A 27,387-nucleotide genomic window follows, 5' to 3' on the forward strand; every position below is an offset into this window, starting at 1 on the left:
GGGGCAGCTGCAAAGCCCATCAAACAGACACAGTAAAGGAGTTTTTAAACAAGAAGTTTATACATCCTTAGAGAAGAATATGTAAATATGCAACAGGCAGTGTGAATTTGTCAAAAATGCATGAAAACCAGACCAGTTACCATCTCTGACAAGGCAGCAGGGCTCTTGGAGGGGCAGAGGAGTAGCAGAAGTCAGGATGTACAAGGTACTTTGACTTTAGGAGGATTTGAGATGTGGATTTTTTGTGAATGTGATGTTTTTATAAGAACTAGGATCCATTAATTATTTCCTCAGGAAGAGACTTACAGATGATTGAAAACCTATTTAAATTCTCAGTGATTTTATGCTGTATGAAAGGAGATTCCTGAGTTGGGAAGGATCTCTCTTCTTTGCCAGGTGCTATTCAGTATTTTCATTAGCTAATGCACAGTGGAATAGAGATCTCTTCCCAAGAGAAGGCAAGTGATGCCAGGCAGATGGGACTGTGAGCATTCTGGAGAACAGGATCAGAATCCAAAACTGTTTTAGTGCATTGAATAAAATGGACTGGGTTCCATAGGTTTTCCATCCGTTCAGGAGAGGCAGCTAAAATGTGCAATAATGCATGACTGTTGCTCTGTGTTTGTCTTGCAAACAATTTCAAATGTAAATCTGTAAAAGCTGTAGGAGACCAAATCCAAGGATTTTCACAAATGCTTTAGATCCTAGAGCACAGTGTTTTTCCTCTGTGTTCCCTCTCCTGGGCCTGGCCCCTGTCCTGCTCATTGGCTCCCACAATGAAGTCTCAGCCCACTGAACAGAAGTGAGTTGTTTTCCCACTGTTGCTGTTCTGAAAAGAAATCAGCTTCATCATTTTGTGAGAGTTCTGATCTGCTCTGGGATGGTAGGTACTACTGAAATATCTGAATCTCTGTCCAGCTTTTCGCATTCCCTCAATCAGGAAAAATATTTGGCTGTGTTGAAGGATACTTTGAGGAAGCAGATTTCTTGTCACAGTGAGTAATATCAAAATATTTGGCAAATTCTCACAACTATGAATTAACATTGTGTATTTAACTTTCAAAACAGATTTACCTCTGATCCAGAGACTCATGGAATAGATACTGCCTTCCTTTGGGGATCTGCCTTTATGATTGCTCCTGTTCTTGAAGAGGCAAGTACTGTAATTAAAAATGCCATCACACTGGAATCAAAGAAATGAGTGGTGCTTAGGGCATTGGATGACATTCAGAGCATGTTTGCTCATATCCATCCCTTTCTACTCTCCACTGTCAAAGCTTCAGAACACATTTCTGAGCAGCACAGGCAGTACAGAGCTTCTCAGTACTTGAAGTGGGAGGATGAAAGTGAGGGCACAGCCTTTCCCTTTTACTCCAAGTGAGGAAAGGATGTAAAGAGGCTGGATGCTGCCCCTCACGTGCTCCTGTTATTGTGCTGGCAGCAGTCTCCAAGGACACACACAGAGCAGTAATTGTCGAGCTAGGAAGAAACACACAGATATGAAAGCAAACTGGATTCCATATTACTGCTCACCCACAGTGTTTTGGAAGTGCAGCTCTCAGGGGCTGTGGTAGGAGTTTCCGAGCATCACAGGCAAAGGCAGTCATTATGGAAACGATAATGATAATGTAAGCTGCTAACAGGACAGGTTTTACAAAGCAGCATTTTCCTCTGTTGTGCTGGGCACATGGCTCTCCCTGCTTGGCTGGAGCAAGGGTGTGTTTCTCTCCTTGCCCACCACTGACTGCTGGCAGCACAAGAGAGGTATGTCTGAGCAGATCTAAGTATTTGCATGGGATGTATCCCAGTGCTGTTTGCAGTCAGCATGCTGCCAGAATAGCTGATGTATTTCTAGATGTTGCTGATGATCAAACATTTAAACAGGACACTGTTACCTTGTTTTTTAACCAACTCTTTTGTCTCTGTGAGTTTAGTATAAATTAAATTCTAAAACCATTCTGACCCCACTGAGGCACTTCATTCATCAGTCCTTTATCTTCAGACTCCCACAGGTTTCTAATAGCTGAAGAATAGAAAGAAGATTTCACAGGGTCTCAGACCAGCAGGATGATAAAGGATGGGGAAAAAACCCTTCCCATGAAGAGGAAGGGACAAACCAGGGGAAGCTTCCTGCAAAGAATTGAATAAAAGGGGACATTATAAGGATAAATGAAATGTTAGGGGGTCTAGATAAGGAGTTTCTGATGTTTTTTGAAGAACTGCAGCACAAAATGAAGGCTGCCTGCGGCGTGATGAGGGAAGCCGAACTTGGAAGGCAGCACATTGCAGGGTCTTGCAGTGTGATAGCTGGCAGCCAGGGCTGTGCCAGTTGGCAGGGCAGGGGCAGAGGTGAGCAGTAACCCCTCACTGTGGCAGTGCAGGCCAGCAGTGACTGTGTCAAACTGCAGCTTGGCATCTGCTTGTGTAGAGAAGATGAGTCAGGGACGACTTGACCTTCACTCCTTGAGTCCTAGGATGAGAGCAAGTGAGACATCAAAAAAGAATTAGAATGGAGAACTGCCTCGCACACTGGTTTGTTATTTAGGGAGTCATGAAGGTGAGGCTCATGGAATCATAGAATAGTTTGGGTTGGAAGGGACCTTAAAGATCATCTAAAGTTCCAATTCCCCCTGCCATGGGCAGGGACACCTCCCACTAGGCCAAGTTGCTCAAAGCCCTATCCAGCCTGGCCCTGAAATCATCATGACTCACATGATGGTTACACACTTTTCTGTAGATCAGAATATCCAGGGTTGTCATAATACCACAGATAAGAGATGGAGAGGGGAGCATCTTGCCTTTATAGGGTTTTTAATACATCTAAAATCCCTAAAATGTCAAATGGTAACTTTGCCTTAACTCTTCTCTTCCACTTTTACTTTTCTTGCTCCACAAGATTCCTGGTGTAGTCCTTGGGTCTAATCCATAATTCTGCAAAGGGACAGACATCTACACTGATAGTAAAAATTAATCTGTTTGTGAGAATAAGCAACTTGTGACAAAAATGGAAGTATGTTTTGATCCCAACTGTTCCTGGAGTTATTAATACAAAGTGCCTTTAGCATGATTACATCCCTGCAGCGATCTGACACAACACATGCTGCAAAATGGAGCACAGTAATTGCGCAATTAGCAAAACATTTATTATTTATTATTACTTATCTGCAACTTTAAGTTGTTTGCAAGAAGAGAAGGATCTGCATCCTTTGTGTGCTAGAGCTCATTCTCTGCCTGTTTCTGGGATGGGAATGGTGCAGGGGGCCCTGAGCAGTGGTGTCCTCCCACTTCAGAGGTGAAGCCCTGTCTTGGAGAGGCTGCCATAGCCATTGCTAGGGCTGCTCAGATGTTGGAGGAGTGCACCTAGGCCAGTTACATTTGCAAGACATAGAACTATATACTAGAATAAAATAATAATGTAATGTTGACTCATCCCAGGCTATGGCAATAAAACCCCCCAAATAGGATGGGCTTGTCTGTTTAGTATTATAGATTAGCCAGCACTAGTCCGCTGCTATGACAATAACTCAGCCATAATATCCAAAATTTGATGTTATTAGAATATTCAGCATACATCTCTCCACGCACAAATATAATAAAGCTAATGTAATATCAGAAATACAAAAAGAAAAAGACTAATCTCTTTATAACAATTACAGGGAGCAAGAACTGTGGATGTGTACTTCCCTGATGCACAGTGGTTCGACTACTATACCGTATGTATTTTTAAGATTCATTTTCTTACTTTTTTTCCTGATAATTTAAAATGGTACAATTCCAGCAAAATAGCTTTTAGCAATCTTCAGCAGTATTTTTACCTCAGCATCTGTAGATAAAGAAAACTAGAGGAAAAAAGTCTGTATCAGGCTAGCTGGGAGAATAAATGACACAGCTTTCAGTTACATTTTGTTTTCTATTTTTGCCATGTAAAGCTCTAAGACACAGCAAACAGAATTTTCAAGAGCAGCCTAGACATGCGTGAAAATGCCAGGATTTCTTTCTTTGCCCTCCACTTTTAATTCTCTTTCTGATACACTTCCATGCACACAGACAGAGGCAGAAACCTAAGCCACACTCCTGAGAGCATGCCACAAACCCTCCTGTGCATGTACTTTTGCACATGCATCACTTTTGACAGAAGGCATATTTGGAAGAGCTGCAGAACAATCTGCTCTGTGGGACATGCCAGTCCCTTCTCTTCAGGGCCTTGACCTTTCCAACACCATCCCCAGGACTGCATTTCCAGAAGTGCTCTGCTGCAGTCTGCAGCCTAAGCCCAGCTTGGCTTCAATGGGAGCAGTTGAGCTGATGCCAAGAGCTTTCAGCAATGAGCCCAGGATCATCAGGCTGTTGTTAAGTCTCCTGAGTGTCCCTGGCAGAGGAGCAGGCAGGGCAGAACTGCTCTCAGAGGAAATGCAGACTTTTTTAAAAAGAAGTTTGGTCATTTTCAGCATTTGGCTGGTGTCCTCAGATGGATGTTCATCCAGTCCTTTCCTTTTTCTCTTTTCATGAGACTGTGATGCTGCAAAGTCCAGCATTTAATTCAGGTCTCCTCATGGTTCCCTCTGAACGCCTTTGCTGGGCTGGGCACAGGGACAGTGGCCTTTGTCCCTTGCCCTGCCTGTGTGCCTGCCCCTGGCAGTGCCCACCTCCCAGTATTTGGCACTTACTTGTCATGCACATGGTGCTTATCCAAACCAAAGTTGGATTAAAATAATAAATCATAATTACATGGTTTATATATCATATAATTATCATAAATCATCATTATCATTTACAGAGGGCAAGAGCAAAGCCTTCCTGTTATTTTCTCTGTACATAAGTCTTTTTTTGAGGTTTTGAGGCATTAAACCAGAAAAGGATGATGCAGAAGAACTTAATGCTGGTTGTCTACACACACATAAATTTCACTCTCTGAATGCTGTAATTACTTCTTGAAAGGGGAAGAATTATTCTTAGAAGAGAAGAAAATCTACAATTACCTTAAACAGAATTGTGACAGGCTCCGTATGTATAAAAAGAGGAAGCAAAAGTTTTTTTTTCTTTTTGCTCAGTGTCTTGATCAGTGGGGTTTTTAACAGCATATGGAATAATGATACCATTTTTAAAGACCATTTGCTGTCTTGCAGTCATAATGCTTCTACCTCAGGCATATGGATAACTGCAGAGGCTAGATCCTCTTTCATGTTAAAAAGGAAACTAGAATAACACTCCTGAAATCTATATTTTAGTTTGTTTTCTTCACTGATGTAACTGAAATGAAAATTTACCCCCTGCTCTCTTTTTCAGTGTGTATACTGCCAGGATTGGCATTTTTTTAACTGCATTAATTTTTGTGGTAGGGTCTTAAAGTGCCAAGTTCCTGGAAGAAGAGCCATGTTACTGTGTCTGCCCCACTGAACAAGATCCCTCTGTACATCCGTGGAGGGAACATTCTGCCACAGCAGGCACCAGCCACCACCACTACTGAGAGGTAATGTCACCTGTGTTTGTCACCAGCAGCCACGGTGGGGGTCAGACCCACAGACAGTCAAAAAGGAATCAAATGAAAGTACAGAAGAGAGACTATCTGCAGCTCCCAGCTGCCATCCCAAGTGATAAGTACAGTATTTTTATACCAGTATTCACTCCATTTCATTAGGAGAAATCGCCTCAGAGATGACCCACGTCACTGTTAGCACAGCTGACTCCTACTCCTGGCTCTGTGGATATGCTCTGAATAGCTTTTGCACATCTTACTGCCACACTGACCTGCTGTCAGTCATTCAGAGTAAATGTATGCAAGGGGAAAAACAAAATTCTTCTTGGGTATATTTATCAAATGCTGTAAACAAGGTGGAAAAGCTCAAATCTTTCTTCAGGAAAAATATTTCCGCACGCAAATGGATAATATACTGGTTTCAAATCTGAACCATGTTCCGAAGCTAATCTGAGTAGGAAAGAGAGGCCAGCACTGTGCAACCATAGTAAGGCAGTCCTTACTATGACTCCCAGTGAGACAGTCCTTACTATGACTCCCAGATCATCCAGTTATTGCACATTGAGACCACAAGAGAAGGGGGAGCTTTCCACATGAGCACTCAAAACATGAGAAATCTAGATGTCAGTAGGACAAGGCAAGGCAAAGATTTTGCCATCACTTCTAGAGTCCTTTTGGTGAAAGCTGTTGTCATTCTTCTGCCGTGACCTTTTTTGGGAGTTTGTGTTCAGCAGTTTAAGTTGCTTGGAAGAGCCAGTGCCCACAGGTTTGTACTGACACTTCTCAACGTGTTTGTCAACAGCCGCCTGAACCCATTTGGACTCCTTATTGCCCTGGATGAACAAGGAGAAGCTTCTGGATCTCTCTTCTGGGATGACGGTGATTCCATTGGTAAGCCTGGTCCCCTGCTGGGAAGCAGTACCTGCATACAGGGCTCTCCTCAGGCCACCTTTCAGCAGCATAATGGCACTGCCTCCTGGTAGAAATAACTGGAGAACTGACCCCAGAATGAGAGGTAAAAAGTTGAACCTTAGCCAGCAGTGCCCTGGCAGCCAGGAGGGCCACCTGTGTGCTGGGGACATCAGGCACAGCAGCACCAGCTGGGCAAGAGAGGGGATTGTCCTGCTCTGCTCTGCACTGGGGCAGCCTCATCTCGAGTGCTGGGGGCAGCTTTGGGCACCTCAATATAGAAAAGGACTATTAGAGAGCATCTAAAGGAGGGCAACAAAGATGGTGAAAGACCTTGAGGGGGAGCCATGTGAGGAGTGGCTGAGGTCACTTGGTCTGTTCAGTCTGGAGGAGACTGAGGGGAGACCTCACTGCAGTTACAACTCCCTCATGAGGGGAAGAAGACGGACAGATGCTGATCTTTTCTCTGTGGTGACCAGTGACAGGACCTGAGGGAGTGGCCTGAAGTTGTGCTGGGGGAGGTTGATGTTGGATATCAGAAAAAGTTTCTTCACCCAGAGGGTGGTTGGGCACTGGAACAGGCTCCCCAGGGAAGCAGTCACAGCACTGAACCCAACAGAGTCCTAGAAGTGTCTGGGCTGTGCTTTCAGGCAAATGGTGTGACTCTTGGGAATGGTGCTGTGCAGGGCTGGGAGTTGGACTTGATCATCCTTGAGGGTCCTTTCTAAGTCGTCTTACTCTGTGATTCTGTGAAGGTGAAAAGCTGATTACTGTTGAAGTCAGTGCTTTGATATGAGAAATGTGTGGCACTGGGAGCAGTTGATCTGCTAGAGAGGGCAATCTCTCACATTGTGTTCTCCTGAGATCAACCTAAGACTAGAGAAAGAGATTAAATAGCCCACAAATCACCTTAGCCTGACCTTAGCTGCTTGCTACAGTAATGTGAACTGCTTATAGATTTTGCTGCCTGTTTTGATATCAATCCTCCTTGCTTTGTGTTTTGACAGATACTATTGAAAATGAGAACTACTTCTTGGCTAAATACACATTCAGCAAGGTAAGTGGCAACATACGAGATACCTACTTACATGTAGGTAGCCGTATTTTAGTGTAGCCATTGTAAAGTGCTGATCTTTATCTTCTAGCTCAGTCTATAAACCAGGTAAGCTACCTAATGTTTTCATTTACAGCTAGCTACAAAATAGTCCAACTATGATCCTGCAGTTTTATGTCTGCGTCATTGAGTATCACAGTGACACACGTCATTAATGTCCCTGCTGCAATATGAATCTGGAAAAACCCACATTTTCAACTTTTTTTTCCCTTTAGTTGTAGTTTCTGGGGTCAAGGGACCTTTTTCTTTCTCTTGTGTTCCACCTAGTGACTTTCAGTCTGACAGGTGGGAGAAAGCTGGATTCCTCTCTTCAGGATATTCCAGCTACCTTTTAACTTCAATCACTTGATGTTTTTGTTTTGTGGTGCAGAGAATTATGTAGTCTCAGTTCTTTAGCTTACATTTCCTTGTGTGACAGCACAGACCCTGCTCCCATGGTGGGTGTCCTGTGGAGAGATCCAGCATGCTTCTGGCAACCCACTGTGCTGATCAGATGCTCTGTGCAGCACAGGAGCAGATTAGCTCAGGATCAGTGCACTGATGCCTTTCACACAGTGCTCAGTTCTTTGCAGATATGTCTTGAGAAAGACCTGCAGAAAAGCCCAAGAGTCAAGGCTTCAATCGAGTGAAATACTGTGAAATATGTCTACCATAAGCTCACTAAGTATAGGATAGTAAGCTGTGGGAGTTATTGTAAAAAAAACTACTTCCATAACCTGTCTCTAGAGATCTTATTTCATCTGCAATTCTGGCATTTGGTAATGAATAGGATATTGTATATAGACTATGGCATGGTTTGGTTCCCAGCCTTCTGAACGTGAGCTGGCATGTGCCCAAGTGGCCAGGAAGGCCAAGGGCACCCTGGCTTGTACCAGAAATATACAGGACTGGGGCAATGACTGTGCCTCTGTGCTTGTCACTGGTGGGGCCACACCTCAGATCCTGTGTTCAGAGAAGGGCAGTGAGGCTGGTGGAGGGTCTGGAGCACAAATCATATGGGGAGCAGCTGAGGGAGCTGGGGGTGTTTGGCCTGGAGGAAAGGAGGCTCAGGGGAGACCTTGTTGCTATCCATAACTGCATGAAAGGAGGGTGAGCCAGATGGGGGTCAATCACTTCTTCCAAGGAGTAAGTAATAGGACCAGAGGCCTCAGGTTACACCTGGAGAGGATTAGATTCGATATTAGGAAAACTATCTTCACTGAAAGGGTTATCACACCCTGGAACAGGCTTCTTGGAGAAGTGGTGAAGTCACCATCCCTGGAGTTATTTAAAAGATGTGTAGATGTGGCCCTTAGGATATGGTTTACTGGTGGACTTGGCAGTGCTGGCTTAATAGTTGAACTTGATAACTTTAAAGGTATTTTCCAACCTAAATGATTATGTGATTTTCATGCCAGGTATTCCTAAAAGTCCCAAAGTAATCTACAGAAAATAGTCAAAACAATAAAATCATGTAAACCCCTATTGTGATATTGCTCTTAGAAGATCTTTCAGGAGCAAGAGCAATGCAGGGTAATCCAATGAGCTTTATTATGTAGCCTGGTATGTTCATGAGCTATTTTCCTGGAACTAACACCACATGGGTAGACTTCAAATTTAATTTTAACTTATTTTGTTCTTGATTTACCAAGAAAAAAATATTCATTCTCTTTTGGAAGAAAAGGGTATTTCAACAGCAAAAAGGAAGAAAAATCACTTTGGTTTTGTGTAGTCTGTGTATAGTAATTTATTGCAGTAAGGCTACAGAAAAACAATATCCAGTTTTATATTAAATTTTGAACTGTGCAAATTAGATTGTTGCTTCTCTGGCACTTCCATTTCTCATTGCTCATATTTGACTTCTGCCTGTAAATCCATGACTGAATTCCCTATCTGCATTCCAGTAATCTTTAATGTTGAGTCTTTATTATGTGTTTATAAAGAAAACAGTCGATCTCAAATAGCAATTTCAAGTATGAGAAATGTATGAAAGTCTTAGTATTTGTTGCTCATTTCTATATTCGTAAAAAATGTGGAAGAATAATTTAATCACACCTAGTTTTAGGAGAACTCTCATGTTTCATTCCCTGAGAGATTTGCTGGTAAGATTTGACATCACAGCATTTACTCTGTGCCCAGGATGGGGTGTTGCAAAAGTAACAGTTACAGGATTAGACCATTTAATTTATATTTTCATTTAAACAACTTCAAAGTGTAAAGAAGAATTCAAGACCAGGGCAGGCACTTAATTCTCGGAGAATGGTTCAAGCTCCTGCTCTGTGGTGCTGTCTCACTGCAGTTGGCATTTTAACTCCCTTGGTATATCCCCTCCAATATTCATAGTGACTAAGTGATCTAAGTCAAAGTGTCCCTTTACATGAAGCCCACCAGGCTAGAAGAATACTTGATCCACCTGTATAAGATCCACTGTGCTTAGGGCTGAGCAGGGAGGTCCTGTTCCCCAGGGGTGGCAGACAAGGCAGGTATGCTCAGCCTGTACCAGGTGGGTCCATGCTGTACTAAAGGGATGGTGATGGAAGGGTTGTCCAATAAAATGGAAGCTTCTGAAAGGATGCATTGGGCACTAAGTGACTGGATAGCCTGGAAGGAAGTTTCTCCTAAAACTGGTCCAATATTCAAGGTGAAAATGTAGGGGGAAGAAAAGGTGAAGTTCATAGGATCAGAGCTACATGGTAAGAAGAAAACTCATGACCCTTTTTGCTCAGAGTACAGAAACCCTGGCTCCTGGCATCAGATCAAGGGCTTCATGTTGCTTTGCATTTATGGGGTTTTGAGTGATATCCATAACTGCCTCAAGGAAGAAGTCAGGTCCTTCCTGGGCAATTGCTTTAACTGTCAGATGCCTGGAGAGGAGCAGGTCACATCCCTCCAGACCATCCTGTTGCCCTGTGCAGGGCAGGGAGTTGGACTCCATGATCCTTATGAGTCCTTTCCAAGTCAGAATATTCTGTGATTGTTTCCCCAAAGCCTCCAGTTCCAGACTTTGGTCAGGGAAAATGGTCTCTGCTGAAGAGTCCTGCCTTGGGCCTCTGAGCATGAGAGCTGAGTTCAGCATTACACTGTGCTTCCTGGGTCTTGTGGCCACTGAGCTGGCTGTCCTGCTTAGCCACACCTGAGACAGAATAAAACACCATAGGGAGGTGCTCCCTCTAAACTGAGCCTCCCTCTGTGCTGGAGCTCTGCCAGAGGGAGTAAGGCAGCGCATGTAATAGATACCCTAAAAAATTCTCAGGAGGCTTTTGCAGGCCTCTCCCCATTTGCCAAATAATAGTCAACATTCCTTATTTAGGCAGTTTAAATCAGTGTGCTGGGGCTTAGCACTTATTTTTAGTGTGGATGCCTGAAATAAGCAGTCTAAGCACAGCCCTAAGTTACATGTACTGTGATCTAGCTCCTGCTCCCCTCCTACAATGCACTACTGAAATAACATAAGCTAATTTATGCAAAAGGTTCCATCATGGGTTTCTCCTTGGCATATTTTTAAAAAGTCATGATTGCATAGCCATCCATCATTTCCTGAGCAGTGTAATTCATCTTTATTTCCTCAACAACTTTGATCGCATAACAAATGCAATGATTCCTCTTTATTGCATGTATGGGAAATTACTGTCACTGCTGATCCGAATGAATTAGCTTAATGACTTTGTATGTCCCCTTTGTACACCCTTAAATATGGGATGTATAGTAAGTAAAAAGTACAGCAAACAAAGTTCTGTGGACATACAATGTTCCTTTAGTCTCCTTAAAGCTGGGACATACATAACAGGGATTTCTAGCAGGAGATGTGGTACATAAAATAGGGGCAAAACATCTAGCAGCTGCTGTTTGTGGAAGATACTAGTGTTTTAAAGCAGCTGGTTTGGGAGGTTAATTAAATTTGTCTTAAGGTCACTAATTGAATCTCTGTGTCTGGATTTTTGCTTTGCATATGCCAGTGTACTCTGTAATGGGTACAAGAACAAAATTTACATTTATTAAAAGTAGAAAAATATGTCTTCTTGGACACGCTTTTCTATTTGTAATCCAATTAATGCTGTAGATGTGATTTACTTTCTTAGTTTATAAGGAAACCTTTGTTATGTACAAATTAATGTGACTGTTGTTTTTTCCTTTATGACTTCAATATCTACATTGGCAGACATTGTGTATGTTCAGTGACAAGCATGAAACCTAAGTGTGCAAAAGTCACCTCTAAAGAGCTGTCATGGTGCTAAAGTTTTCTCTGTGGATTTTTCCAGGGACAACTGAAGACAGAAATAGTCAAAGATGGCTACCGTGGAGCTGACACTCTGAAGTACAACAAAATTACCATCCTTGGCCTGAAGCTGAGACCTCAGGCTGTGTCTCTGAATGGAAAATCCATCCGTGGAGATGCTGTGACTTATGAGATGAGTGGGGTAAGACCTGATCTGAGGTTAAGAAAAAACTTAGGGAAAGGAGGGTGAAGAACAGTGAAGAGAGATAAGTCAGTGAGGGACAGGAACTGTTCCTCATCCACACCCCCTTACATTTTGAAGTATAACCAGACACCCATTCTTGATACAAGTCTGACATTTAGGAGGGAAAAAAAAAAAGCAAAAGTAAGAACTCTGTTGGGAAACTTTAATCTTTGCTTATGTATCTGCACTCTCTTTTACTTAATGTCTGGCACTTACACAAATTTTTAGACTACTGAAATACTGGAAAGAAGATACAGATCCATGAGCTGAGAGCACAGTTAGCAGTTTTATGGGCATTCTTATCATTCTGATACAATGAGGAAACTTGTCAAAGTTTTTTACCTGCTGCTGAAAAGAAGTGTTGTGGATTTTTTCTCATGATTACTCGGTGTCCAAAAATTATTCCAGTGTTGCTGGCTCTAAGGAGCATCTCTCTATCTTCCAAAGGGGTAAAATCTCAGCATCTTAAAGTGCCAAGCCTCAGTGTTCCAGAACAAAATGCATGACTTGCTTGTGCAGTGCTCCTCTGGCACCAACGTGGGGACATTCCAGAGGGGATGGACTGAGCACCCCTAACAAACCCCAGGCAGCTTCCGTGATCCCAATTTTCTTTTGCACAGCAGTATAGACAAAAGGAGCAAACCCTTTTGCTTCCTTTCCTCTGGCCACTTGTCCCATATCTGTCACCAGCCACCAAGCTGAAGTGGTCATTCACATTCTGTATGAGATGTGTACTCACATCTCAGCACTGGTTGCATCTAGGGAACTCCTGGTGTTAACACTGCAAAATGCCACTAAATCATCATGCAGTGAAAGATAACTGAGGCAACAAGTAGTGGATGTCACACCCTGTGTTACCTTATCCACTTGGCTTAGGGCTTAAGCTTCATTTGTAACCAAAGAGTGATCTCCATTTTACATACCTGCTACTGCCATTTATTTTATTGAAGGAATCTGTAAAGGAAGAAAATTGCTGAGAATAAACTTCTGCCTTGGAGAATTGTAAAAATCTCACTTTCAGAGACAATGTCATAAATAAACATAATCAGTATTGCCTCAGGGGAAGAAATTGTTTAACAGCCTCTAAGCAAGCTGAAAGCAACACAAATGTGGCAGAGTAAAGAAAACACTCCATTGAGACATGCCTGAAGGTACCAATTACAGATATCCAGAAGATAACTGCAGACTAACAGCCTCATGTACAAATATGATTTTAAAAGACTAATAAGCTTGTCTCAAAAATATAATTTAAAATTTAAGAGCAAAATATCATCTTGATGACTTAAGATCTACTTCAAATGCTGTAGGAGAAAACCCACCAAGCTGATGTTGTAGGGATCCAAAACTACAAAAAAGTTAAATTTTAAATTTTCTACACCAGCTAAATATATTCCTCTCTGAGAGGAATTCTAAGAGATTTAGTCAAACCTCTCCCACCATCCCTGTACAGATGTTACAATGTCACTACCTATATTCCTCTCAGGTTTGACCCTCTAATAAAATAAAATAAAATAAAATTAAAAAAAAGGAGCACTAGCAGCAGCTTGGGTTTAGATCTTGAATACTTATTTATGTAATTAAAAAAATAAAATGCAAAGGGCAAATTTGCCACTTTCTTACAGGCTTAGTGAGGTTACATTTTGTATGATAGTTTTACAAGCAGAGACCCCACTGGTTAAAGGGCTGCAGTAGAAAGTAACTTCTACCATACTGGTTTTGGCTTACAGAAAGCAAATTTACCTAATAGCAGTGCTGAAGTGCTTATTGAGCCATATTTATTTGTGTATAAATAGAAACAGGTTGCTTAGTAATAAGCCACTTTTTTCTCTCTGATTCATGCAGCGCTACCCTAATCTGACATTTGCAATATCACAGAATCTTCCTATTATTAGGAGTCTGTTATCTGTTTTTTTCCTCTGGAGTCTCATGCCTTAAGGAATTGTGCAGTGACTGCAGCAGGGATGTTGGAAGGGTACATCTGTTGGCCAGGCTTGTGCTGACAGGGGGCATAGGGAGGTTCTTTTTACCACACTTGCATCCTCTGCTGGGAAGTGCAGAGGCTCCCAACATCCACAGCTCCCCATGTCCATGCCATTTTGCAGTCTGGAGTAACCTCTCTGGCTGCCTGGCAATTTTCAGGTTTCTGTTTGGATGGGTTTGCAGTACTTTTGTCTGGATTTTCCCCTCTATTTTAAGAAAAGGCAAGTTATTCAAGAAGTGGAATTCCAACTCACTAAGCAGTGGTAGGGAACTGTTTCTGATGAAAGATGAAAATATTAGATGCTTTGAAGGAGTGATTTAAGTAAGCACAGACTGTTAATGTTAGCATGAATTTGTGGGCTGGCAAAGAGATGTGAATGGAAATTAAGCATTTTGAGAGATTATTAATTCTGAAACCTAAAGATAAAACTGATGAAGTACTAAAAATGGAAATTATGTGAGTAGCCCAAAATACATTAAATTTAATACTGAACAGGGAGACAGCAGGACAGATATTGTATTTACAATTTAATACTTAATTCATGTAATTGATTAATTTCAAACCATTCCTGAATTTCTAAGAGAGATGTTGAATTGGATACAGCAGTAGGAAGATGCATACTGCCAACAAGTTAGCCTCACCTACCAGATATATTAAAGAAATCCTGAAGCTGTAAACTCAAGTGTCACTTCTTATCCTCTGTTTTCAACTGTTTTGTGTTTTTTTTACACTAACATAATTCATTATTTTGTGTCTCTTTTTTCCACAGAAACTGGTTTTGCGGATTTCTGCTCCACTTACTAAGGAACTCAACATTAAGTTTTACTAGAATGGTCAGAACACACTGACTTAATTTAGCATCCTTAGCCCTCATATATTTATCTCACTTTGCTTTTAATGTAAAAAAAAACTAGTCAATAAAACATAGCATTATGAACCTGGTGACTGATGACTGATCTTTTTTTTTATATAGTATTTGTAACTCAGTATTCCTCAAATAAAATTTTCAATAGTAGTTAGTGAGTATTAACATAAACTGATGTGTGTTCAAAATAGCAAAGAAGAAATTATCCTGAAAATTCTGTCTCACCAAAATGGAGATAATATTTTGAAATGTTCTCAATGGGACCATCTTCTACACAGCATACACTGTTTGGGTTTTTTTCAAAGCTATGGTAGGGGAAAAAAAGGAAGAACAAGTTAATTTCCAGAGCCCAATACATAACCTGCCATTAATACAATATGCAATACATATATAATCTAAGCAATATTAGTATAATATTATATTAATTATTATATAATCATATCTAGAAAAATCAGCCCATTGTCACAGACTACAAGATATGCAAGTATAGTGATCACTCACTTTTTCTCTCCATCCTGAAATGTGATTGGAGCCTGGGCATGTCTTTCTCAAAGTGAGCTGGGTCTTGTGGAGGAACCTTAAGGCTTGGGTCTCTCCAGAGTCTTTGCTGTTTGCAGTAAGGTCTGATGTGAGATATGTTTGCTCTGCACAGTGCAGAGAAAGCAACCTGCATGTCAGCTTTTTGTGGGAAGGAACTGGAGGAAATAAGATACTACAAAAAGGTGTAGCTAAAGATGGTGAGAAAGGACCGAGGAAGAACAGGATATGGGCAGTGGGATGAAGGAGGATTCAAGGTGACAGATGAGCTGACCATGTTCATTGCTGTAGAATACAGCACGTGACTACAGTCCTTGATGAAATAAACACTTGAAAAGTGTGTCAGTCTGAGTCCATGGACTCTGCTGATGAGGGTCCTTGTGCCAAGGAGTGATGTTAGCAGGGTCTGTGAGAGCTGTGTATCTGGGACAGAGGAGAGGAGGAGAAGCTCTGTTGGAGCAGACCCCACCAGCAGGCAGCCAGACAGAGCAGTGCTTGCTGCACAAGCCTGAGGAACAGCAGATTGTGTCTGCACTGTGTGCCAGAGGATGTGTCTGCACTGTGTGCCATGGCTCTGCACTGGAGATCCCAGAGCAGGGCAGCCAGCAGGGGCTCCAGCACCACAGACATTGTCCTGGGCTTGGCCACACTGCATCATCCTCTGCTGCTGCCTGGGAGAGCCCGGTGCCTGCTCACCCCGAGCACAATGACAGAAACAGAAAGCTGCTGCATGGCTTGGCAATGTGGGAGGGATGGGGACCCATGAAGCAAACCAGCCTGTGCAGAATCCAACCTCCTCCATGTGTCTCTGCAGCAATGGCACCTGAGAGGTACCTGCTCTCAGTTTTCCTCCAAATACAAGGATGTTACTTCTTCACCATGGCAAGAGCTAGAGCAAGAGACCAATGTATTAGAGAAAGCAAATTTGTAAACACCCTGGCCTGGACTGAGGAACAGAATTTGGTTGGTTTGTGAGCAGGGCTCTTTTTGGTTCAGTGGGTTTCTCTCTATTCTGCTTCACAGTGTGGGTAAAAGCAGGACTGGGAGAGGGGAGGTGGTGAATTTGCTGACAAATGGTGAGAGAGGAGACTGATGTGGAAACTGGAGATGTGGCTGTAGAGCAATGGAGATGTTGGAGATGTCACTTCTGTAAAGGGCTCTTTGCTGGATAAACATGTGGAGTCAGCCAGTGCTTACAAGTTTTCTGTGAAATCAGTGACTAAGCTGGCGCTTGCAGATATATCTTAGTAAAATAAGTGCAGAAAAGTACACTCCTACCAGCATCAAGGTGCTGTTCATGCTTGTATTACAACCTGGATTTTATTCCTTTCTTGTTATTTTGTGCCTTGTAGCTTCAGTGAACACAACAGGAAATCACTAGTCAGTAATACATCTGCCTTGGGCTCTGGTTTCACATATTTATTTCATAAATGTAAGCAAGACAGCCCTTGGTCAGCATTTGTAATAGAGACATCAAAGAAAACTGGAGTTTGTGTGGCCATTTGTGTGTATCTGGCTATTTATCCTCTCTGAGCATTGAGGTACAGGTGTAATTTTGGATCATTTACACTTTTTTGAAGTTCTGGTTACACTGCTTGTTCCTTCCCATTCCAAAAATGTCCTTTTTCTTCTTGTGAAAAGGATAACAGCTTTAACAAAAAATACTGATCACCCATTCCTGTAGAACCCAGGAATCTACAGACAAATATTTTACTCTCTTTTAAGGTTAGATTGGATGAAAGAATGAACTTCCCCAAGTGTTGGTGTGGATTATATTTATTACAGCTTTTCAGCGGAGTGAGAACTTTTCAGGCTGGGATTTAATAGCATTGGTACTCAGCTGCTTTCTCCATCCTGCCTTTGTTACCCATAAAACCCACCAGCTGAGATCCTCAGAATCTGAAGGAGTTGAAATGTAAAGGGAAAAATCTTACTTTGCATTTCAAAACCCTGGTGATTCTATGCTTCTGCCTTACAAAGCCATAGAGAGAACACAGAAGTTCACAGCCAAGGTACACTGACCCCTAAGAATATGTCATTAGGCTTTTCTTCTGCAGAGAAAGGAAAAATAAACATTCTCCATACTACTCCATGTACACTTCTCTTTTTTTTCATCTAAAATGGATGATTTTAGGTTTAATCTCAAAGGATCCCCACTGTCCATTCTTGCAAAAGGTTTATGTTGATTTAAGGTTTATTTTGTGTAACATGAAATGATGGTGGTAGCCTGAATCAGCTACACTGGCTGAAGTAGAACAAATTAAGTGAAGGGGACAGGCACAGAGGGCTCTGCTGTGCTCAGTGAGCCAGACACAAAAATCTCTTCTGATATGGCCTGATGAAATACTGCATGTCTTGGGATGAAGAAGAGACAAAAGAAGATGTGACTCTGCCACAGCAAAGGAGACTCAGGAGGAGATGTGGGAGCTTGTTGGACCTGAGCATGAGCTCCCAATAAAAGGTTTAATCAAAAAGGAGGTAGAGCAACCTCAGAAATAGAGACAAGCAAAGGCAGAGATGCTATAACTCCTCTGTTTGTCATACTGGTACCATCATGTTGGAACACTGTCCCATTCTGGTGTCAGAGATCCGTGGAATAAACTGAAATAAATAATCTTGCCACAAAGTAAAGCCACAGCAATGTCTGAGAGGCTGCCAAAAAAAAAAAGCATTTTCTTGTGAATGCACTGTGGAGCTCAACCTGCCTCTAATGGCCAGGAGAAGGCTCAGTCCCATGAGAGTCTCAGTGTACCTGCAGGGGCAGAAATGCAGTGGCAGAAGGTCTTGAAATTGGCAAAGGTAAGGTTTGGTATCTGTTAAAAAAAATTAGACAAATTCAAACATTTCTGTTGTAATTGTTGGAATAGCTTTTTGAGAACTATGGTGAATTCTCCTGCAGTAGAAATTTTTAAAAAGAGAAGTGGATGCTTTTCTAAAATAAATGCTCCTGCTCAGTAATTCAGGAGTTTTTTGGAACTGTATCCCTGTGTCATGCCAAGTGACCACAGCAGTCTCTCTTGGGTTCATGATTATGAATAATGAAAGAACATTTTGTAGGGTTTTTGCAAAACATGGAGATTTCTGTGACAAGTCAGTGCTTTTGGAGGTCTCCACATAGCTACAAAGATTACAAAATATCATTGATATGATCAGAGTTTTTGGTAAATACTGATATGTAATATATTTTGAATACATTTGAATAACTTCTTGTGAAGGTTTGGTAATTAATTTTTCCTGTCACTAGATGGAACTTGAATCTGTCTGAAAATTAAAGCAATTCATTGCCATTCTCATGCAGGGACTATTTGCCACTCATGTTGCCCACAGGTCTGCAACAAAGATGAAAAATATCCCTGGGTCTAGCGTGTGCATGAGGCAGACAACAAAGAGCTGGTCCTGGCTCTGGGGAGCAGTGACCCTGTTCCCCACCCCTTGCCCAGGGGCAAACCCCACCCAGCTGCTGGTGTGACACAGCAAGGTGATGCAACATCCGTGGATGGCAGCTTCCCCTGCAGTCTGTGACCAGGGGTGGATGCAGAGGCAGTCACACATCAGGGCTCAGCACCATCATGCAATGCATGCAATCCATGCAATGCAGCCTCTCCTGGGATGTCCCCCGGGCAGGGACCCACCAGGATCCACCACCAGGACCCACAGCCTGGGCTGGAAGTGGCACCTTGGCTCCCCTGCTCCTGGATCCCGGTGTCTGGAGCCTCAGCAGTGACACACAGACACCCTGGCTGGAGACTGGCCACTGTGCTCACTGCAAATGCATGAAATGCAAATCCTGCAGTGGGGGATTAGGAAATAAAGGTGAGATGAACCTGCTGGGCTCAGAGGGAAGGAGACTGCCAGGGCTTTCTCTTGTGGGGCACATTCCCATCCCAAGAGGGAAATAAAGCTGCCAGAGGATGTGCCAACAAACATGTCATCTCTCTCTAGGGACTAACAAATTATAGGGATTCAAACCAGCACAGATGCAGTGTTGCTTATATAAGCTCTAGCAATGTTTCCAGGTCATGCCCCAGATTTGGCAGCCACTGCCCCATGGCTACCAAGGAGTCATCCTACAAGTATCTCAAAGAAAAAGAATGTGCAGTGTCCTCTCCTGTTGGTCACTCAGTGAATGAGCAAGACCTGTGAATTTTAGGGAGACAGCACAGCTCCAAACAGCAAGGCTGGAGGTCCCCAAACACTCCTGTGCACTGTCCTGGCTGCTCAGGGCACAGTGAAGGCCATGAAGGACGGAGGGCAGGAAAATGCCCTTTCCTGGGAGCAGTGCAGTCAGCTGGAGAAGCCCTGAGAGTGCAGGGGCAGAGAGAGGTGCATGGAGAGCAGGAGTGGAGCCCTGGAGCTTTTCTGAGCAGTTCCAGGCCTGAGACAGATGGTGAGGCTTTCCTGGTGACCCAGAAGGGATTATGTAGACACTCTCAAAAGGTTTTTGCAGAGTTGTACTAAAGAGAAAGACCCAAATGGAAAAAAAATCCAAAAGTAATTAGAGTTGTGTGTCCTTTCTGTTCACTGAACTTTGTTTGGGAGGCTGTTGTAGTTACAACAATGGAGCTTCAGGGATGTACCCAAACCATTTTGGGGTGCTATTTGTAAAGTAAAGTTTCCTGCTAAGTTTTCAGTCCTCTCCACTCCTTCTTGGTTCATGCAATTTTGCAAGCACTTGATAGCAGCCCCACCTCCTGTTTTTGGTGAGACCAAAGTCTAGAGCTTGTGGGATACAGAAAAATCCTTCCAGTCTCTTGCCAATAGCTCAGGACTGCACTGCTTCCTCCCACTTTTCCCTCCCTCTCCCCCACATAAACACACATGGAGGGGAGATAATGAGGGGGTGCAGAAATTAAACGTGCTGCTGATCTCAAACTCCTGCAGATACAGGGATTATTTGGAGAACAAAGGACCGGCCTCTTGGCTGGAAAAGTGCTGTGAAACACAATCTATTTCTCACTGATCAAACAAGATTGCAAAGCAGAGCAGAACTTGGTGTTTTGGGATACTGCTGGAACTCACAGCTGCAAGGTTGCTCACACTAGGCAAGCTGCTCAAAATTTTACCCTTTCTGTTGTTGGGCCCTGATTTTTCTTCATGCTATCCCCACAGATATCACTCTTAGTTGATATTTCATGGTCAGGAATGATTAGGCTACATTGTGGCTGCCAAGGAAGATGTTTACTTACCAGGACATCTGTGGTTGAATAACCATTACTAAAACTGTTGTGAGAAATACTCTCAGTTGCTAGTTGCCTTCTCCAGGTCCTCTCTTTATCAATAGATGATGGTGAGTGATGAAGTTCTTCTCAGTTCTGCCATGGCTGCCCACTTTAGGTCTGTGTGAACCTTTTCCTTTAAATCTTTGTCCCAATATTTTCTCCAAGCAGTAATAATGCCATTTTGGAACTTTTTCCCTCTATCTCAAGAGTTGAGATCATAAATTTGTGTTGGTAGACCATGATGTCACAATTGCTTTTCAATCATCCATAAAAGGTCTCTAAACTCCTAGTATTAAAAAAAAAAAAAAAAAAGAAATTAGACCTAGATAAAATATAGAAATTTCAATATGAATTCAGAGGAAGCAAAAAGGAAAGAAACACTTTTCTCTGCTTTTTGAAAGGGTGTTGATCAGTTTTTTTCACCACCTGATTATGCTTTCTGGAGAATAAATCTGAGATAAAAAGCAGGGCAATTATGGGATCTATATATATGCATATGTACGTACATATATATATATATATAAAACTTCACACAATAATTTTGAAGATACAAGCAATGTTCCTCTCTTTTTCCTTCCACGGGCAAAGTCTGATGGGAAAGCTGTTCTGAGCCATTGCCAAGCTGGAAAAGACAAAAGAACAGTTTCATAACATTGATGTGTTTTTAGATCAAGCAGCTGGAAGTACTGTACTTAATGGCAGAAAAGAAACAATTCTTTTAGTAACACATAAAAGAAAATAATATAGTGCACAAACTATGCAGCATTTCATTATTTCTTAATTTGTTTCATGTGATCATAGAGGTTTCGAGGCTAGAAAAGGAGAATGTGTTTGAGAAACTCTAACTTAAAATGTCTGGAATTTATAGGCAACTGGAAAGCAATGGGAGTTAAAGCAGCATTTCCAGTGTGATGCCAAGGGTTTGTTTGCCTGTCTGACACAGACACACCTGCCTTTTAGCATCTAAAAGAAGTTCCAAACCATGAAGCACCTGGTCTTTCCTTAGGGTAGTTTGTTCCTATTGCCCTGTATCGCTTTCTAAGTTAGACAGGTCGAATCAAACCCAGCAGTTTGGCTAAACTGTTTGAAAACTGTTTGAAGCATTCACTAAAGATTAATAAAACTTGTGAAAGGACAGAAAGAAATGAAAAAGAAAAAACAAATTAAATAAATTTGGGCTTTTTATTTTTGTTTGAGCTAATCCTTACAGCTCAGGGAGAATACATGTTGTATCTTTTTCCCCTGCAAAACCTCATTCCTAACGGAAATTTGAAAAACTTTCAGTCTAACATCTGGAAGGACAATGTGAACCCAGCACTACCAGCAGAATGTTAAAACACTCCTAGTCCTCCTCTTTCTGCATTATCCGTTTAGCCTGCTACTGCTAATTTTTATGGGACAATGAATCAACTCTCAAACTCCTAATGTTACATCCTAATGTTACAATACTGTTGTGATATTTTGATTTGAGGTGCAGAGGTCAGATCAGCAGTTACTGAAATGTTGCTTTATGAAAAAAGCAGTCTGCTTTTAAATGTGACTCCAGTTTTTGTTTAGTGATACTCACTGCTAGGCAAATAGTCTCTGCTGTAAGCATTGTGGTTACTTCAGATATCCTTTAATATCAGATATCCTTTAATAGCCTTTTGTTCTGCAACACTCAGTTTCCAAGCAGAGTGGTTTCTCTCTCACTTTTGTCTATTTTGCTGTTATTCTTTTTACTGCTCCAGATCATCACACCCTTTAATTGTTACTCTTTTGAGGCAGGACAACTGTTGATTATTTGGCTTTGTGTTTTTAATAGAGCCGTTATTAAGCTTAATAAGCATATCTTCTGCTGAACCTTAAAAAGCAATAATTATCTTATTATAAGTAGATCTCACAATCCACCCCTAAAGTGCAAATGTTTTCTTCATGGTTTCTTCTTTTCCACCTCTAGAAAACAGAAGACACTAATTTAAAGAGAGCATGAAATTTATATTCCCTGTAGTTGCTCTTATAACTGACACAATTACAATGAGTTTTATGTGTTAGTTCCTATGCAACCCATCCTTGCACATGTTTAACAAGTCAAGCCTATTACAGTTCCTTTTCTTACTGCTATTTGTTTTATAGCATTTATGACTATAAATTGCTATGGGAGATTATTGCTATGTGCTCTGCTTTCTTTGGTCTTACTGAACACAGAAAATAAAAGAGATGGAGTGAGATTGTTCCAGTTTAAATGCAGTATCTGCAGCCCAGACTTGGACATGATGGGGGTGCCCCAGTGCAGACAATGGCACCCCCAGAGGGCATCACCCCCACTGGAGCAGGCTCCTACATCTGCCTGGGTCTAGCCCAGCCTGGATTCCACTGCCAGCATTTGCTAGCACTCACTGCTCCCAGCAGGAGCCTAGACACCCATCCCTACGTGCACACCTACTCTGGAGGCTTTAATACCAGAAAAGAAGATTTCCATCCAAGGAGTTTCAACTGATTCTAAATTACAGCTATTCAGGTCATCAGGCAGCATATTGGAACTGAATAGCAAATCTCACTGTGAAATTTTTTCCCCTAGATGAATCCCCAAGAAAGTACAGGAGAGAGGGCTCCTGCTTGAGATGGTCCTTTGATTCCATGGAATTGATTCCCAGAAGACCCCAGGCAAGCCAGTCTGTACAGCAGGTGAGAGGCCACATTTTCCATAAACTGTCCTTCAGCATGAAACATATTGTGCTGCAGAAAAATAATGTTAACTGAAACTCTGCAAAACCAATCACAAGGATGAAGCAGTTTATGCTATTCACACTATAACCTGTAAAGGTTTTGTCAACAGATAGGAAGGGACACAATAATTGTACATGTGGACTTAGGAGACATGAAAATGAGTTGTGGTTTTCCTATTAGCACTGTTCAGAATAGCACAGCTGGCCACAGAACAGTAGTTTTAGAGCTCTTCCTCCTTCCCATTCAAACTGTGGTTCTTTTAGCCTGAGGGAACCTACCACACAATCCCTTAGACTAGTTTTAGAGTTGTCTCTGTTTTTTAAATTTTGTTTGAAATTGAGTTTTTAAAATTTATCTGAAGAATAACTGAAGAGCAAAGCTAATAGTTTAAGCACTAACTTTGGGAAATATTTGCATCCTGTATGTATGACAGCAATGACCATCTAACTAGGGGCTCAGCTAAGTGATCTACAGTAGCACTACAGGGTGCCATTAAAGGCTGGCTTATGGGATAACTGGTTCCTTAATCTTGCTCTAAAAACCAGACAAAAATAGGCAAGTGATCAGTCTTACTGATGTTGCCTAACAAGTTTGCTCTTTTCTTGTTGTTTCAGTCCTGCAGCAAATGCTACAGGCAGGAAAAGCTGGATCTTCAAACTGTGTAGCTGAAGCTGTAAGAAAAACAAGGAATGAAAACAATTTTTCTTGCAGAGAGAGAGTACACCAAAAAAAAATCAAATAAAACCCAAACCTCAAAACCCCACCACAATCTGAAGCATTACTTTTACAGACATGTTGTTGCTGTTTGTTCTGCTACATGCAAGCACTGGGATGCATTAACTCCTAGGCTTTATTTCTGCTCAGGTAAGCTGCTCAGGGGCCCATGGGCCTTCCTTGGGAGTCCCAGGCTGTGGGGTGGAGAAAACACACACTCTGGGCACCTGGGGAACAGTGGCAACTACTGGCTTCAACAGACAACATGTCAGGCTTTAATACATTTACATTTCATAGGTATTTTGTAATATTAACAGCATTTCTCTTAAAATCTGCTAAGGTATAGGGATGAGAAAATCCTGCACAATCCTACAAATCTACAGTAAATTGTTGAAGTAGGAAGAGTTGACAAAAATAAACTCAAGGAGTGATTGAATTTATCTCTAAGAGATAGTATTTGGGGACTCTTTTTTCTGTGGCCATGACTTTAGCACATTCCTGCGCATCACTGACCTGCCCTAAGAGCTGAAACGCCCCAAGTGAAATAATCCAGCAAAACACGGAGCAGCCTGCAGCTGAGAGTGCCTGCAGCCACTCTGCCCATAGAGACAGGGGGAGCAGCCTGCAGGCAGCAAGCACAGCTGGCACAGGGGACACTGGCAGGGAGAACAGCTGGCACAGGGCACACCTGGCAGGGAGCACAGCTGGCAGAGGGGACATTGGCAGGGAGCACAGCTGGCAGGGCAGCTTTGAGCCAGCCCAGCGGCAGTGGGGGCAAGTGCAGTTCCAAACTTCAGCTCAGAGCAATGGGGCCTTTCTGGCTTCTCCAACCAACACAGAGTGGTGACATGGTTGAGCACCAGTGGTGACATGGCAAACTGATGCAGCACCAGCCAAGCTCTGTCTTTTGGGACAGCAACTCAACCTCTGACTAGGTGGATTACATGATGAAAAGGGAGATGATAATTAGAGGACCAGACTGCAGCCAGTATGTTCTGAGAAAGGGCAGTTTTCCTTGCTGTAAATTGTCTTGCAGCCAATCCCTTAAAGTTTTTATTATTTAAACTCACAAGTACAAAATATTGTTTGCCAATGGGGAGATTTTTTTCCTGGCTTAGGTGCATTGATTTAATTCTCCTGAGACACTCAGACTCCTGTTCTGTATTTCCTAAGGCCTCTTGAAAACAGTATCTGCTGCTCATGGCCAGTCTGTGCTTGGGGACAGGGCTACAGCTGATCTCCTGTTCTACAGCACTACAAACTGTTCAAAGCTGCTATCCATCTTGTCTCCAATTTTGTGTTCAACTTGCTGCTCTCTCAAACAGGGCTTTGTATATTAAGTGAATGATCCATATCTTTGCATCTTATAGGAATGTGTTTGCATTGAACTGCACTGCACCATTATTCCCGGGAACCCAGTTTACCATGAAATTCCAATCACTTGATCAATTTACTTCTTTTCCTTATAATGGTCTCCATTATATTTTATCTGTGAAGTTTCCCAGTAGAGGATAAACACATTGAATAGAACTGGTCCTGATCCATCCATTATAGATGCTCTCTAGAATTACTTTCTGAATCATATTCTTTTTAGCATATGCAGCATTCATTTTGTATAGTGCTAATTTTTAATCAACACATAATTTGGTGAGAAATTAAATCAAATCCTTTAGTAAAATCATTGCATTGCATTGTCTCCATTCACAGATTTTATCAATAGAAGTAATTATCCAGCATTATTTGTTTTCTGTGTGCTCTCTGTTACCCATCCTCTGAAGTTATCTTTGAAATCCACATGTTGAACCTTGGCCTAATTTAATCTCTTTGAGGCAGGAACAATTCCAGTGTTAAGACAGTGCAGAGCACAAAGGGAATTCAGAGAACTATTAATAATAACTGTGTGCCAGCTATTTTTCAGCTCTCTGCTGTGATTTAGTTGTTTCACATTCATTGCATTACTTTTGTCAGAACAGAATTTGAAGTACCGAGTCCAGAAGTACCAAAGTCCATACAAGTTACATCTTGAAGTGTCCAAATTATTGGATTCTCCCTTTAAGAAGAATTTTAGAGCTGATGTTAGAAGGTCACACTTCTTAAATAGAACATACACACTCACCAATACCTGAAAAAGAGAGATAATTAGAATTTTTCTCCAGATATTATGTGCATAATGATGTATTTGTGACCCTCACAGAACAGTGCAGTGCAGAGGAGCATCATCACGGTGTGATAGCAGAGACATTGCAAATGGGGGCACAGGATGCCAAGTGTGAGAGCAGAGGGTGAAAAGAGAGTGCTTGCGATGTCCTCCTGCTGGGCACATCCCAAGAAAGTCACCTGTGGTTGGTAAGGAAGTGCAGTTTGAGAGCTGGACAAAGCCAAAAGGGCTGAAAGAGCAAAGCTCACCACATACAGTAAATGTGGATGTAAAATGGAGTTGCAGGGCAATGAGGCAAGAGCTTGCAGGACCAGTCTTGAAAAACTGCCCCAAGTGAGGGTTCTCATAGTAGGGAGGAAGAAACCATCAACACCATACACCTCCTTTCAGCAAAGAAGGAACTCCATCATGAACACCACAGCTGACCTGGCAGAGGGCATGAGGTGCTGATGCTTGCTGCAGCCCTCTTTTCCTCAAGCACTGCTGATGCCATCAAACACAGGACCAAACAGCAAAGTCCATGGGAGAGCCCAAGAGCAGAGCTAGATACTAGGAAGGTTTTGTACAACAGTTTTGACTCCATTATTAATGTCATTCTGAATTGATCAGATAATTTGTACTGTATCAGGAAGTATTATTGTGACTAGACAAATCTTAACAACGGTCTATTGTATTGTAATTAGTATCGAGATTTTCATTGGACTGATAAATTCTTGGCTTCCATAAAAAGTGTTCTCTTTCCTGCCCATATCATGATTTTGAATGCAACATTGTTCTCAGAATTCACTTTTATGTAATAACACTGTTATGGAACAGTGGCAACATGAAAAAACATTGCATCATAATTTAATCCTGTTAATTTTTAATTTTATTCTAAGCAAGTAGTTTTAAAAAGATAGTATTTTTTTCTGTAGTCATAGTTCCATATTTTTAGATAACTTCTGCAATTTTAAAGTCTGCAACAATAATGTTGCTTATACAATTGAAGCTGTCCCTTTTCATTGTAAGCTCTTTTTTACATATCTGATCTATTCCTCAAGATGACAAACAGATCATGAAAGTATTTCTTTCTATGGGACTGCAAATAAAGTATATGCATTCCACTGACATCAAAAATGAAAGAGGACATGAGTAGTTAAAATCTGAACAATTCTGCAGCTCTAAAATAAGATACTTATGTTTCAAAGGCCTTTCTCTGCAAAGAGGAAGGGACATTTAGAAATGTTTTAAACATCAAAAAATGAGAGTTAAATAAAGCTGTATATA

General features: G+C 41.8%; 1 protein-coding gene across 1 annotated transcript in view; it reads left to right on the plus strand.

Annotated features, from left to right (window-relative positions):
- LOC128935782 (sucrase-isomaltase, intestinal-like) overlaps positions 1 to 14,856 on the plus strand; it is a 60,312-nt gene extending 45,456 nt beyond the window's left edge. The window contains exons 17-23 of the mRNA XM_054274329.1: positions 1,069 to 1,157; positions 3,661 to 3,713; positions 5,340 to 5,470; positions 6,279 to 6,367; positions 7,393 to 7,442; positions 11,738 to 11,896; positions 14,689 to 14,856. Of these exons, the coding sequence (XP_054130304.1) occupies positions 1,069 to 1,157; positions 3,661 to 3,713; positions 5,340 to 5,470; positions 6,279 to 6,367; positions 7,393 to 7,442; positions 11,738 to 11,896; positions 14,689 to 14,748 (631 nt within the window). The 3' untranslated portion in view covers positions 14,749 to 14,856. The remainder of the gene's footprint in view (positions 1 to 1,068; positions 1,158 to 3,660; positions 3,714 to 5,339; positions 5,471 to 6,278; positions 6,368 to 7,392; positions 7,443 to 11,737; positions 11,897 to 14,688) is intronic.
- The last annotated feature ends 12,531 nt before the right edge of the window (positions 14,857 to 27,387 follow it).

Source organism: Melozone crissalis, unplaced genomic scaffold (assembly GCF_028551555.1).
Source record: "Melozone crissalis strain CALT ecotype California unplaced genomic scaffold, PUWL_Pcris_2 ptg000004l_1, whole genome shotgun sequence".
Lineage (NCBI taxonomy): Eukaryota > Metazoa > Chordata > Aves > Passeriformes > Passerellidae > Melozone > Melozone crissalis.